The 15,474-nt window shown below is 42.1% G+C and overlaps 1 protein-coding gene across 8 annotated transcripts in view; it reads right to left on the bottom strand.

Moving 5' to 3' along the window:
* Positions 1–5,875: 5,875 nt before the first annotated feature.
* Zcchc2 (zinc finger CCHC-type containing 2) overlaps positions 5,876–15,474 on the bottom strand; it is a 63,184-nt gene continuing 53,585 nt past the window's right edge. For 6 of the 8 annotated variants that reach the window (XM_021239290.2, XM_087191746.1, XM_021239289.2 and 3 more), the window contains one exon: positions 13,380–14,985. In XM_021239290.2, the coding sequence (XP_021094949.2) occupies positions 14,918–14,985 (68 nt within the window). In that variant the 3' untranslated portion in view covers positions 13,380–14,917. Of the gene's footprint in view, positions 10,123–10,958; positions 11,073–13,379; positions 14,986–15,474 lie in introns of those variants that run through there. The other 2 variants (XR_002387331.2, XR_015443226.1) reach the window with 2 other exon arrangements.

A 15,474-nucleotide genomic window follows, 5' to 3' on the forward strand; every position in this document is an offset into this window, starting at 1 on the left:
GGGACCAGGGATTTTAACATTTAATTCTATTTTTAAAAATATTGTTTATGAACATGTCTTCATGTTTCATATGTACCATTTTAAAAATAAATAAATGAAGCCATCTGCTTTTGCTTTCAGAATAATGCTTCCTGCCTTTCCTATCTGCTTATTTAAGGAAGTTAGTGGCTTTTAAGGTCCTTATCTTGTTTCAAGAGGGAAAAGACCCCCCCATAGACTCCCTGGAGGATCCCCCCCCCACACACACACACATACCATTTCTTCTCGTTAGGACTGTGATCCTAAAACATCCACTAGGAACATACGTCGTTTCTTCATAAGAGAAAGAACAAAAGGGATCCATGGGGCAGAAGGCTCCTCACATTCTTTATTCATTCATTTAAGGTTTATTGTGTGCTTACAAGAAACAAGGCGTTGCCGTTTTGCAGACAGTTCCCAAGTCCAAAGCTCTGCTCTCTTAGTTCAGGATGAAACCAACCCAAACTTGAGGTCAGTGGAATCAGGCTCCCGGGAGAGGCGGAAAGGGAGGCAAAGACATCCAAAGGGAAAGGACTTTCCCTGGCCGCCCAGGGATGCCTGCCAGCCTGTCAAGGCCCCTTGCCAGCTGAGGCGCCAGGGAACAAGACGCAGGGAGCGAGGGGAGGAGCAATTTTTAGGACACCGCCTCCGAGGGTTAGCAGGACAGGAAGCTCTGTCTGGAACCTTTGCAAAGAACCCATTCGCACTTTCCTCCACACCCAAGTGGCCTTGACGCTGAAGGTTGCGCATGTCTTCATGGAGCCTGCCTGTTCCATCCCAGTCCACTGGCGCCGTGGGGCAGGGGCCTGAGGTGGCCCCTCGCGGACGCCCACCCGCGCGAGCTGCGAAAGCGGCCAGTGCCGTGGGACCTCGGGGCGGGACCGTCTAAGTAGTGCGCTGTCACGCGCGTTGTTCGGACGCGCATTTCCTCAGGGTTGAGCGTGAAAGCTATGCACGCGTTTCAAACACCCCTAGAGGGCAGCTCGCCCGTGTGAGACCTGGGCTCCTCTTTGTCCCTAAGGATGGTGTGGGGATATGGAGAGGAGTCTCCACGCCGGCCAGGGGAGCCCATGCCACGGAGGGGTGCAGGGACTGGCCCTCGCTGCCCCACGGTGTTCGCACAAACAGCGGGATGATCACTCTTCAGTGCTTTGCGGCTCTCGGGCCTGGCCCGGAGCGCCTTGTTTGCAGAGAGGGAGGTTTGTTCGGGTGGACGCAAAACCCGGGCGCAGGGCGTGGCGGTGGACTGGGAGCGGGAGGCGGTCCTGGGGATCCCGGGGTCGAGGGCCTGAGCCAGAAAGGCTTCCGAGAGTCCTCGGAGGTCCCCGGAGGGATCTTACCCTGACCCCACTCGGTGCCCCGGTCACCTCAACATTTTCCTCCTCTTAATGTGGCAACGTGCCCAGTGCATGTGAGGTATGGCGTGACCTCGTCTCACCCCAGCACTGAAGACTCAACACCAACACATTTTTGTTGAATGGATATGTATATGGTCCAGGGACTCTGCTTTTAATTCCAGGTGTTGTCTCAATTTCTTTAATTCATTAAAAAATTGATTTGTAGGGAAGTCAAACTCCTTGCCCCATTGTATTCTGAAATCTGTGGTGAGAATTTCCAAAATTTCAAGTAGATTCAACCAGTATTCCCCCTTGCAGGTACCTTAGTTGTCCTGTACAACCAGGTTCTGGGGACAAAATTGTATTTTACCACCACTGGTTTTCTTTATAATTCTGTGTATGTGACTTGATGCAGTGAAACACTTTCTGAGAAGGAAGTCAGGCTTCATGCAGCCATTAAAGAGTGTAAGACACAAAACAGCCACCCAAGTTCTCCTATTGAGTACTTAGTGATTCAGGAGAAAGCAGAACACCGATGTTAAGTTTGGCTTTCATTTTCTTTTGTTTTGTTTTGTTTTTTTGGTAACAGGGATCAAACTCAGGAACTTGCGCTTGCGAGGCAGGCAGCTGCACCACTGAGCTAAGTCCCCAGCCCTGGCTTTCATTTTCTTAAGAATGCTTTTCAAAGAGCAAAGTTTTAATTCTGATCAAATCTGATTTATCACTTTGTTCTCTGATGGATTGTGTTTTCAGTGTAGCATCTAAGAAATCTTTGCCTAACTCAAGGTCACAAAGCTTTTTCTATGTTTTGTTCTATAAAGTTTATAACTTTTTGCTTTTACATTTAGATCTACAAACTATTTTGAGCTAATTTTTGCATATGGTGCAAGGTGGGGATGATGCTTGGTTTTCTCGACAACCCTGTCTATTCCCATTTTGCAGATGAGAGTGAAGCCATTTAAATATCTGCCCAAAGGCAACAGTGTCCACATCTAAGCCCAGGTTCTCAGGTCAGGCCTCTTGAAGTTTGTGCTTTTAATCTAATGATTTTAAAATGTCACGTGTGTCTGAGTGGAGCGGGAGCTTGTGACATACACATTCGACGTGGGTTCCCTTCCACTGCAGTCTGTGCTGTGAGACAGGCCGCCCGGACCTGGACACTGCATTTCGAAGTCCTGCCCTAGCCCTACTGGTCCTTGGAAGGCACAGGGAAAAGCACTGTGCTCCACCACTTTGCAGTGAATTTAAGGGTCCTTTCCAAAAATTTGCAGTCGAGAACTGCTGCCATTCTTTGCCAGAGTAAACACACTTTTACTTTCTGCTACATGGAAAGTCTGATATAAGAGGGAACTGGGGTTCAGAATTAGAACCAGCGTGGTGCATGGCTGATTTTCACTGGGGTCAGGAGACTTTATGAGAGAAACTCTAGAATAGTTCACTTCTTCCTTGCCATGTTTCCCAGTATAGCCAGAAATAGGTATATGTTAATATTGAATGCTGGAGATGATGCACAGCTGCTCTAAAGCTCCAGACCATTGCATCAATTTGTCAGGAGGCAGGTGGGGTGGGAAGAATATCCAGGAGACCTGCAGGAAAATCCCTTTGGGAGCTAGACTTCCTTTTTACCACCATGCAGTAATTTTCCATCCTGTGGGACACAGACAGGACTAACCAGCTGGGACTATTGTCTATTGTTTGGCCAAGGCCCTGCCAAAGTCTGTGTGTGCCTTCCACAAAAGAGGCGCACCACACTGGAGGGGGAATGGGCAACACCCGTACCCCCGTTTGTGTTTGGGAACCTGGTAACTGTCCTTGTAACAAGCATGTCCCTAGAAACACATGGGGGAGGAGCTCAGTCATTTGTATCACAAATAAGATTGGAGGAATTTATAAGGAAAAGTCCTCTAGGCCCAGGGTTCTGTTTCCTGGGGTTGGCACTGGCTCAGCACCCCGACCCCCATAGTGCCCAGTTGTTTCTGCAGGGAAGAGCTTGGAAACACCCAAGGTCCATGTCCTCTGCTAAGTGAGCCATACTAGCTCTAGACTAAGGACTTGGCAACCATCAAGGACCCTCACTTTGGGGATGCTGCTGAATGCACAAGGAGCTACTACTCGAGACTGCTTGGCATTTTATCTGATACAGATAAAGACAGGGTGAAGTCCTCTGGCTGCTTTCTGTCCCTTTGTGTCACTATATTTCCTTTTCATTACAATAAAAAGGACAACCTATTAAGCGTATGAAAAGACAGGCCCCAGGGAAGGAGAAAATATTTGTAAAACAAATATCCAATATAGGACCAGCATCTAAAACATATAAATTTCTTAAAACTCAGTAAGAAAATTACCCAACTTAAAAAATCAGCAAAGCTGCATGTGGTGGTACACACCTGTGGTCTCAGCACTCAGCAGGCTTACACAGGAGGATCACAGGAAGTTTGAGCATAGCCTGGGCTAGACAGTGAGTTCAAGGCCAGCCTGAACTACATAGCAAGACCCTGTCTCAAAAAAATAAAAATAAATAAATATACAAATAATCAGCAAAAGATATGAACGCATTACCAAAGATGTTGACAAGCATATGAAAAAAGGTGTAACATATAGTCATCAGGGAATTGCAAATTAAGACAACAATGTGACCACCACACAGCACCCCTATTAGAATGGTTAAAATCCAAAACACCAACAACATCAAATGTTAGCAAGGATATGGAGCAACAGGAATTCTCAGTCATTGCTGGTGGGAAGGCAGCCACTTTTCAAGATAGTTTGATGGTTTCTTAACTAAGCAAGCTCTGACCAAATGATCCAGCAGTTACACGGTCTGGTATTTACTCAAAGGAGTTGAAAGCATATATCCATACTAAATCCTGCAAACTAGTTAGCAGCTTTATTTATAATTGTCAAAATTTGACAACAACCAAGATGTCATTTAATAGGTGTATGGCTAAAGAAACTCTGGTATATCCATTCAAGGACCTATTATTCAGAGAAAGAAAAGAAGGTGGGAAGGAAGAAAGGGAGGAAAGGAGGAAGGAAGAAAGGAAGGAGAAGAAGGAAAGAGTCAGAGGAATGGAGAAATGGGGGTTGGGGGTGGGGGGAGGAAGCTCTGAAAACACCGAGAGAGACCTTAAATACATATTGCTAAGCAAAAGCAGTCAATTTGAAAAGGCTACATACCATATGACTTCAACTATGTAGGCAGTTCTCAACCTTTGAAGGCTGGACTTGCAATTTTTCTTTAGGTTGATTTGAAAATGTTATCAATAGAAAACAAAACTGAAATTTTTATTTTCCCAGTTGTTAAAGTGTGGCATGATAACTCTTTTGTGCAGGGCATACCATTTGAAGCTCCCAGTCAGCTACTCAATCCTGAAAGTAAATAGCTGATAATGCACAGTGTGCCATGGCCTAGTCTATGATGTTTGATGGGTTAGGTATATTAAATTAATTTTCTAGTTAAATATATTTTCAATTGACTATGGGTTTATCAGGATGCAACCCCAGCGTAAGTGGAAGAGTATTTGCATGTGATATATTGGAAAGGACAAAACTATGGAGACAGTAAAAAGATTAGTGATTTCCAGGGGTTAGGTCGGAGGGAGGAAGAACAAGTTGAGCAAAGAGGATTTTTAGGGCAATGGAAACTATTCTGCATGATTTTGTAATCATGTACATGTCATTGAACATTTGCCAAAATCCACAGAGCTGTAAAACAAGAGTGAACCCTAATGTGACTATGGACTTTAGTAATAAAGTACCAATATTGGCTCATCAATTGTAAAACAGAAACATAGAAAATACATGGGTAGGATGATTATGTAATTATGTAAAATAAAAATAGCTAACAAACAAAAGAACAAAGCACAATCTAATGCGGAGAAGGGAAGCATTCTTTATTTTGACAGGTCCTAAAATAAGAACAGATTTTGACTAAGAAGACATTTTTGAAGAAAACATAACCATGTTTTAGTGCTCCCAGTGTGCTCTACCCCACAGTTAAATGCATTATCTTATTGAACTTTACACACACCTATGAGGTGGACACTCTTTTGTTATCTTTCTTAGCAGTTAAGGAGGCTCTGGCTTTGTGGCCCAAGTTTGAAAGTGGCAAGCTTGGATTAAAACTCAGTCTATGCTGATGTAAAGGCAAAGGGAATTTTCCTTTCTCCCTCTGGCAGTTCAATGTTTGAGTTTATGAAATAGAATGACACTAGATAGATTTACAGGGGTATTGGAACCTGCGCAAACTCTCAATCACCTGACAAATGGTATGGCGGCAGGATAATAAAAGACAAGATCTTAATGCATAAATGGGGGCCCCAGGACGGTCAAAGCTCTTATCTGGCTAAGACACCGTCTCCTGGAGTTTGCCACTATTTATTGAACATGCAGCTTCTAGAAAGGGTAAGGAGTGGTGCAGCAAACAGTGAAGTGGAGCATGGACTCGAGCAGGCTCCTAGCAACAAGGGAACAAAATATTCTAGTAGGAGCAGATTCTTGATTAATGGGAAATTTGTGTCTTCCCATGGATTAATTTTTGCCTCTATAGGAGTTTTCTGTATGTGTCATGCTGCGCTTAGCTGCACTATTGTCTTGCCATCCAATACGTCACAGCATCACAGATCATTGAGACCTCTGCTATAACCAGTGATGTGGGGAGTTGCTCCTTTTCCACACACCAACTGCTGGCCCTTTAGGCAAGCCACTGTGGGCTAATAGGCAGACTCAGACTTTTAATATGAAAAGCCAATTTATGAATTTGTAGCTCGCTCAGGGTGGTCTCCATCACAGGGGAAAAGACATACAAATTTATGACTTGCGAGTACACAGGAGCTTGCAAAATTTGAGACTCAAAGAGGGGCCCAATGACTGAAGTTTTTATACCATACAGAAAGAAACAGGAGGAGCTTCTGGAAGGGGGTGGGTTATGAGAGGTGAAGGGAAGCCCTGCACTGTGAACAAAGGTTCTTATTATGTAGACAGTCTCTCAGGTAAGAGCCCTCAGGAGAACATGTGACGAGACAGCCTGTGGCCTCCCTGGTGGGGTGGCCACGTGTTCTTTTCTAGAGCCACGTAAGACAGTTAAAGAGGCCTCCTAGGAAGCCTGTTTATACCCTGGTCATTTCACTAATGTGGATCTCTGTAAAAGATGTGTATTTCTTTTATGAGAGGAGTTTCTCAGAGTTGTTCGTGTGTCTGCAGTGTCTCTGAATGGCCAGACTGAAATATGCCAAAGAAGGGTATTCTGGGATGGCATATTTTAGTCCCCACACCAGTAATCTCTATATTATACTGCTGCTCAAAAAATTAGCAACTGGATGGGGATTAGTTTAGAACCGTAAAAGTGTTAATAGAGTCTTGTGAAGTACTTGGAAGTCACTCATCTTTGTAGTTCAAATTTTCTCCCAGGAATAGAATTTATGCCATGTTTAGGTAACTGCTCTTTCTACTGACCAACAGCAGTGGAAGGCAAATTTTAGCTACTCACCTTTTCCTATCTCTAAACCAGCTAAGTCTAGATGGAGTGTCAGATTTAGCAAGCTACCTGGTGCACACACACCAGTGTGGAAAGACAATTCTGGAGACCAATGAACTCTCTTGTGCCCATTTGTTGTACTCATGTGTTACCAAAGTTTACTATCAACTTGTGGACAAGGTGTGGGTGTCCAGGGGCAAGTCTGTTTCCCACATAACACAGGGAACAGTGCCCTGGAAGCTGGGACAGGAACTAGAGCTTGCAAAAATGAAGGCTGAAGAGGCGGGAGCAAGGCTCAAGGTGACTGCAGGAGGTTTGGGGCTGACTTCTGACAGTGGGAGCAGGGCAGGAATAGGCCTTTTTTGGTACCGGAAATCCAACTCAAGGATTTGCACTGGCCAGGCAGGCACAGTACCACACCCTGAGCTACATCCCTGGCCCTGGAGTGGGCCCCTTTGGCAAGGCATTTGCATTTGCAAGTACTCCAGATTCTCATCTTGCCTGAGCCAGGACATTCCAAATGAATTGTTTCTGAAATACAGCTTTGATTATGCTGTTGTATTTGCCACCACCCCACTCCTAAGGAAAATCTCCATTCTTCCTGCCTGGCCCAACTAAAATGTACACTTTGAAAATTTCTCATTTCTCCACATGATTAGCCTTTCCAACTCTGGTGACCCCAGGGTGTGTTACTGTAGTTGGTTTTGTCCCTCCCTAGGCGGAGCTCACAGCCAATGTTTGCTGAATGTCTCAAAGTGTGCAAGAATCACTAATTTAAGGACCAAGAATGTTTTACTGGTCAGAAAACAGCACCAAAATGGAATGTGGGAATGCAAATTCTTAGTCACAGATCATTAGTTTTAAGACAGTGGGGATGCATATCTTTACTTAAGGAAGGTTGGTACAGTATGTCAGGTTTGTGAGCTTTTTCTGTAGAGGGACAAATAGCAAAATTTTAGGCTCTGAGGGATACAATGTCACAACTGTTCAGCTTTGCTGATGTAGGTTGAAAGAAGCATAGACAACAGGTAAATGAGAGTAGCTGTGTTCCAACAAACTTTATTTGTAGACACTGTAACTTACATTCATTTCATGTGTCATTATTTTCTTTTTCAATTAAAGATGTAGAAGCCACTCTTGGCTGGGTGGGCCATTATTTTGCAGCCCGTGGTATGTGCTGCCAACCCTGGAGCTATGGTTAATGCCCAGGTCCTTCAGCCAAGACTCATATATGAGTGCTGTTTTTTTACTGAAAGACTCCTGCCCCACATGAAAACTACTCAAACAAGTGGAGAACAGCCTAGGAACTATGGGGGACAGAAATCATACAGCTAGCACTGTTTGTGCTGCCACCTAGCGATGGGCCAGCTTAACTTCAGTCTTTTCTCAGCTCTTCCTTCCCTCAACCTGAACATACTGACAGTTGGGAGTTTGTACTCCTGACCACACCAAAGGACTTCAAATCCATTAAACCAACAGATAAGAAAGATAATGAATTATAAGTCTTGACAAATCATTTAAAGTGAAAAAAAGTCAAGCTCCAAGTGTCAGAATGTTGGAACTAAAAGAAACTTTGAGACCATGTAGTGCAACTTTTCTTGTCCATTACTGACCATCTGTGTAGCTTTTACGTGAAAAAACAAAAGGTCCAGGAAGGACCATTTATTCAAGACAGTAGTAGTAAAGTCTGAGCCTGTCTGGGCATTTTGTCTACCTGATTCCATGGCACAGCTGTCAGTCCCTCAGTGACAGGCATGTAACATGATCACAGGTGTGGACCAGCACCCTGAAGCCACCTTGCCTGTGCTACTTAATTGCTCTGCTTGTGGATACTTAGCCTTAGCGCCCTGATATCCCCAAACTGTACAATGGGGTATATACCTATCTTACAGGGAGGGACACTATACAGCTGAAATGAGCTAAGTGTCTGGCTGATAATGGGCATTCAGGTGTTCCCTACCACGACAAACTTACTGAGAGCCTTATGTGCCACACATTGAGTGCTTTATGTGTATTGCCAGACTGAATCCTTGTAACTGCTCTGCAAAGTGTTATCACCATTCTGTGACTTGGCCCCAAAAAGCTCAAAGGCAGGGTGGGGGTAATGTGTGTGTGCTAGGAACAAAAGGATGATTGGTGCCACCTCTTGCACAAGTCACTTAATGGTGCCCAAGGTACAAATATGTTCCTGCTTAACACATGATCTAGGTCATCTGGTGGCATTCTTAGCATTTTGCGGGACTTCTGAGTATGGCTGAGTGATTGTTACTATTTTTGACATGAAGGTTACTTTGTCACCATCATTCTTTGTCTTTGAAGTGTTTGAGTAAGTAGGAAGGTGCTTTGGACAATCTATGTGAATCTATGTGAATGGAGCAGTTATTTGTCCTTTCTGCTTGTACCACTACTTCATTTCTCAGTTTCTGAGGTCTTTAATGGAATTTTCACTTCATGTTTAAAACACACAGGGATAACAAAAACTTGTAGGGTCAAAGAGTGTTTCAATAGAGGTTATTTGTGTATGTTTAAATTCTTTGATACAGGCAAATATTCATGCTCCTTACATTTAGCTGCAACAGATCAATGTGTAAAGCTTAGTTCTAGTATCCTAAGGTTTCCTATTTTTGGAAACTTTCCCCATCATCTCATTCTTCACATCCTTTAACAGAGACTGAAGAGACACCCCATTTGACTAGGACATGGCATATGTGCCAGGTATGCCCACTGCTGAACCTTCTCTTAGAAATCTAGAAGTCATGGGTTCCTGCAGCTTAGTTTTAAAGTCACAGTACTTGGTTCAGTATAGCAGCAGCTTGGGAGGCAGGAAGTAGCATAGAGAAGTGAGCATTAATCTCAACTGAGCCCATCCTTCATCACTGTGTGTAATTTCCCTGAGCCCCGAATTCCTAACCATAAAATAGGGAGTAAGATCCCATCCCCTTCACAGTTGTGATGACTAAATGAACGCAGAGTCAAAGTGGGAAGGAAACTGCAAAGTACCATCAGTGCCTTTAAGATGTTTGTACACAAACTTAGATCACAACGGCTGAAAGAGAAGACTGCTCAAATTGCTTTTATGGCCAGCTGCCTGCATTCTTTAAGGTTTTGGGCACAGGCTAACAACTCCAAATGTTTTCTCTTTTACATTTAACTTTCTTTAAATTAGGTCAGTAGGAATTAACATCTGCGCGCTTGCACTGTCTCCGTCTCCCACTGGGTAGCATTGCTTTCCAATGAGCAGTTTCTTCTGGTGAGAGGCTGGCTGAGACCTCCATTTAGACCAAAGTGGAGCTGCAAGAGGAGAAAGAAAATCAGTGAAGAACCACCCAATCCCCATCTCACCCCACCTCACACACCCCCAATTTCAAAGAGCAAATAGGATCTTGGGATTAAGAGCTTCTGGTAACCACAGCCTGCAGTCACTAGAGATGGAGGTATGATGGCAGAAGCGAAGGCTCTTTGGTCTCCACACGTGACATGCAGCACTTTATAGAACAGGTAAGAAGCCTAACACTCTGCATTTCCAAGGCTGATAAATGCTTGCATACACACAGAAAATTCAGGCAATGTGTACCTATGGTCTAATAGGGAGGGCTCATGTTTTTCAAAGGAAGACAGCATTTAGGAATTATATAAATTTCTGAGATATGGCAAAGAAAAGTTAATTTGGGGTGTGTGGTCACAATAGCGGCATTTATACACTGTGATAACATAAAATAATGACATTAGATTGACTTTAGGAATCCAAACTGTACAAGCCAGTATGTTAATGGAAGGTACAGGGTTGCCCAGCATGCCTGCCCACTCTCTGCTCAAGGTCAGGTTGAAGGGCCAAGAGCACTACAGCTGAAACACACCCTCCATCCCCAGGTCACAATTGCCACTCAGCTCTCAGACCCCATCCTTCTCATCACAATTGGACTTAGCCCCTGAAGAGAGGGAAGATGAAGGGATACAAGTGACATTTCAAGTCAGAGCACCCTATTTCCTCACTTCATCCCCCACACCTCAGAAATTTTTTTGAAAGTAACTGAGTCTTTTTTGGAGGTGAAGAGTTGGCATTTGCTGTATTCTTTCGGGATTAAATTACGGAAGGGTTATGGGGTTGAACCACTGTCACAGCTTGCCTCTATGAGGTTCCACTGCCTCAACCTTACAATGCTTTTGTCATCAATGTGTAGAATTGAGAAAAGGTGTCTTCCAAGCTCAAATGGATGATGCTCTTAAGTACTAGATGCTTCCTGTTAAAAAAAGAAAAAGATATTTTACACTGCATTTTAATCTCTTTGGAATCTTCTCAGAAAAGTTTGGTTTTTAGTACTTAAGCGAAAAAAAAAATTTAATGTGGATTTGCCTTGTCATAGTTATTTTACTTTGGTATGAAGTAATTGGATAGCATGACTTGACCATGTATGCACAGCCCATACCTACCTACAACTGGTACATTGCCCGGCCCTAAAATGAGTCTCTGGACCTCCTCCCTGCTTTCTTTCCTCAACCACTCAATGATTTCCTCAAAACCAGTTAGTATGTTATTTTTGTCTTCTTAAAACTTGGTAACTTCCTATTTTTCATTCAATCCTCACCAAATTCCCATTCTGACCCTATTTTATCTACTGTACCCATGAATCTCCTCTTTAAATGTTCCCTTTACTATTAATGTTCTTGGTCTCTTTTCCCACCTTTCCAACCATACACTACCACCACTTTTGTCCCTGTTATATACATTTTCTGTATATTATACAACCCCACCCACACCGTGTGCCTGGCTTCCAAGATTCACCTCCTCAAGGCCTTTACATCTTCAGACTGCACATCCCTTGGCCTCAGCTTCTGGAGAGTTCTACATCATCATCTTGGGAGGGTGTCATGACATATAGATTCAGGATTCTCTAGTACACTGCTTGTGGGAGTGTAAATCACTTAGAAAATACAGCAAGTCTTGTAAAACTGAGTAGTATCTGCACGTCCTATAGCCCAGTGATTACACTCCTACCATACCCTAGCAAACTTTTGCACACATGAACCAGGAAACTGGTACAAAAATGTTCCTAGCAGCCACACCCATATTAGCAAAAAATGAAAACCCTCCAAATATAAGTTGACTGACTGGAAAATTATCTGCAACCTTCCCACACTGTGAGAATATAAGTAAAAAAGAATAACCTGAGGAATATAACATCAGGACCATAAAACCAGATAAACAGAGTCAGTCCTGGAAGACTAGGTTCAGAAGGATATCCTTTTTATAATGCTCAAAAAAGCAAAAATAAACTGTGTATTGGGGAGGTGGTTACAAGATGTGAGAAAACAACAACAAAAAAGAAATATGATATAGAACAATTACTTCGGTGTAGTGAGGAGGGGAGGGAAATGCGACAGGTGAGGACACTGGAGACATTTCGGTTATTTTGATTTGAAAGTGGGTTGAAGACTCACATGTTATATACAGGTGCATACTTATTGGCTAAAAGGGAAAGCATCTATAATCCCTTCAAGGCGGATTTAGTGAGAACATCTGTCACATGGCTCCAGACAGTAATTCAGGGCCCTTGGGCCTAGCCTCTTGGAGGATCCATCCTTGTGCTAAATGTTTTGGCAGGGGCACTGCCATAGGGTTTGGGCAGAGCAAAAGCAGCTTCCTGCCAGTGTCTTGAAAATTACTAGTGGTTCAAAAGACTTCTGATTTGACACTAGAGTAGAAGAGAGACCAAATGACCTAAAAGATTTTCAGTACTGAACCAAGATAGCCGTCTGGCTAAAAAAAAATTGAGAAAGTAAGTTAGATCCTTAACACGTTCAACAAGCGTGGGCCTACACCAGAAACCTAAGCTCCAAGTCAACAAGGACTTTGTGCTGTTTCCACTGTAGTTTCGGGACACTGTGTATGCTCAACGGACAGAAACAAACTTTCCTTCTTAGTGGTCACATAGTACCTATACAGTAAGGCAATTTAGAGGAAAAACTGAAGACTACCCAGATGGTAACTGACTTTGGGATTCACTGCCCACATTACAGGGAAATGGGTTAATACTTGATGATATCCTAATCTTCCATTTTTACAAAATTTGCAATAAGGCACAATTCTGTTTTTTCATTTTTTTTATTGCTGTTAATTCAAGAAAAAAAGATTGCATAAAATCCAATCTGTTCTAGAAATATAAGTGGCCTTTCCAGTACATAACATTTCAAATATCAAAGTATATGGTAAACATACAAATAAGGAGAAGGCAACATACCTCCTATGTACAGTACAGTATTTTAAATCATAAAATAAGCTTCATAAAGTACAACTGGCAAGTGATTCACAATGCGCTCATACGTGGCTTATCAACATTCTCACCTGAACAACTCAACTGCAGCTTAACAACTGATTTAATGTGGTCCAAAAATACCCAATCAAATAAAATATATTTAATCAAAATAATTTCCTTTCCTCAAACTTTTTTTCTAAATTAAAGCTTTTATCTACCCCTTAAACTTCCTCTGCCCCTTCCCCATTAACTCCCACCCTGAAAGTTTCAAAATGTACATTGGTGCTATAAATATAAATGCTACTTATGAAGCATTAAATTAGCTTCTTTTTTTTTTTCAAGTTTTTTTCTGTCTTGTAATCTGTTAGGCTTCTCAACCAAGACCAAAGTTTCTCTGCTGCACACCAACATTATTACACACAACAAAAACCTATCATTTCTGCGCTGTATTGAGGAATGGGAAAATAGTCCCCCAAGCCCCTTAAACTTATTGACTATACAGTGGTAACTGTTCATTGCTGTACAATGCAGCAATCACCAAAAATACACCCAATCTTCCAGATAACCTCAGTGCACTTTAGGAAATCAAAAATTACCCGGAAGCAATTTAGTACATAGATTGGCTTTTAAAAACTTTTTTTTTTAAACAGCAGCATTGAACTTAGTGACATGATACTGACATGATTAATACCATCTTAACACACTCAGAATTCAATCTTTCACATTATAATCAAGCATAGTGGTAAACAGTTATAAAAGTGACATGGCTACGAATGACAGGTTAGGAAACAAATACCTGACTTTTTGTAGAAACCCACAGCTTCTGTTCAATAACCACACACATTTTAAACACAACATAACACTGTAACAGTTGGTAGCAAAAGAAATCTTTACTCAAGTAGTGTCTTTGAGCAGGACAAGGTGGTAGACAACGAATAGAACGGGCTGTTGACTCTCATCACAAACACAAGCACACAGAGAATGACATTCACACCAGTGTGTTCACTTTGTGTCTCTCTGAAGCAACAGGCTAGAGAAGTATGACGGAAGGAAAAAATTGTTGTTTTTTTGTGTTTTTTTTTTTTAAGAAAAAGCTTTTTGTCCATTTCATACATCACTTTTTTCAGCTTCATATGGTTTGACTTCTTCCTCTCTCTCCCACTTATTTTCATCTTTATTTGGACAAGGAGCACTGCATATATGTACTTATGTGATGCTGTTTATTACATATATACAAACTATCTTGGGGATTTGACTTCTCCCATAAGATTAAGATGAAACACTCTGCCCTTAGTTTATGTGCAGAGCAATTTACAGAAGTGCAGACAATTACACTGCTGGGCAATCTCACAGCAGGCCACAGATAGGGTTGCAAGTGGCTGGAGAGAAAAGTCTATTACAGGGTCAAAGTGAAAAAGCTGGGGAAGAAGCAAAGTTTCTCTTTTTCAAAACCATATGACTGTCACCAGTGTTGTTAAAAAAAGGTCAAATACACAGTTTTAAAGATTCAGTAAACATTGCACACAGCAAGTATTCAGTGTTTTTAAAAAGCACACATCAACATTTTCCTTTTGATAAGTTTGTCTGGAAATTTAAGTTACATGTATCATACATATATAAGCCTGTTGTTGAACCAGGAGACCAGAGGCTCAAGAAGCATCGCATTCTTTCTTAGTTTGGACATTGGTACAAGAGAAATAAAAACTCCCAACTGCATAGAAATCTAGGAAATGTATAGACAAAGAAACAAACAAAATACCTTTCCTTTCCTCCCCTCCATACCCCATGACTCCCCACACTTGAGTGTATTAAGTAGGCAAGCTTTACTCGTTTCAGTCTGCAGAATCCAACGTATCATTAGAAGGGGGGAGGGGAGGTGCGTATCTCAGTCTGTAAGTGCCTAAAATGGGAAAGACAGAACTGCTAAGTCACTGCTTACAATGACACGCATCACAAACCACTACAAGATATCAAATGGGCATGCTCTTCTGGAGGCACTTTCCTCAGCACTACCACCATTCTAAAAAGGCAAATAAATTACTTTCAAAATAAAAAGTAATGTGATGTTTGTGCTTTAAGTTTAACCTAAAGCTATCAAACTTGACCTTGCTTTAAGAATGCCAGGTCAGTATACTCCCAATTTAAGACTTATTTTTCTGTGTAAGATTTGGCAAAATGACAAAGGCCAACTACAAATTTAAAAGAACAGTTTGAGGTTTACACTGAATTTGATATCTTACTTATATTTATGTAAGTGTATTCTCTTCTTTCTGGTGTTAGTAATATTAAATTTGGTTCATATTCCCTTACTCCAGCCTGCTGTTTAACTATTTTGTTCTTATAAAAATGCAATAGAATCTTGGAATTTTTTTCCTTACACATTTGTTGG

The sequence above is a fragment of the Heterocephalus glaber genome, unplaced genomic scaffold (assembly GCF_053883595.1).
Source record: "Heterocephalus glaber isolate CG9 unplaced genomic scaffold, H.glaber_assembly_v1.0 deba00000331, whole genome shotgun sequence".
Lineage (NCBI taxonomy): Eukaryota > Metazoa > Chordata > Mammalia > Rodentia > Bathyergidae > Heterocephalus > Heterocephalus glaber.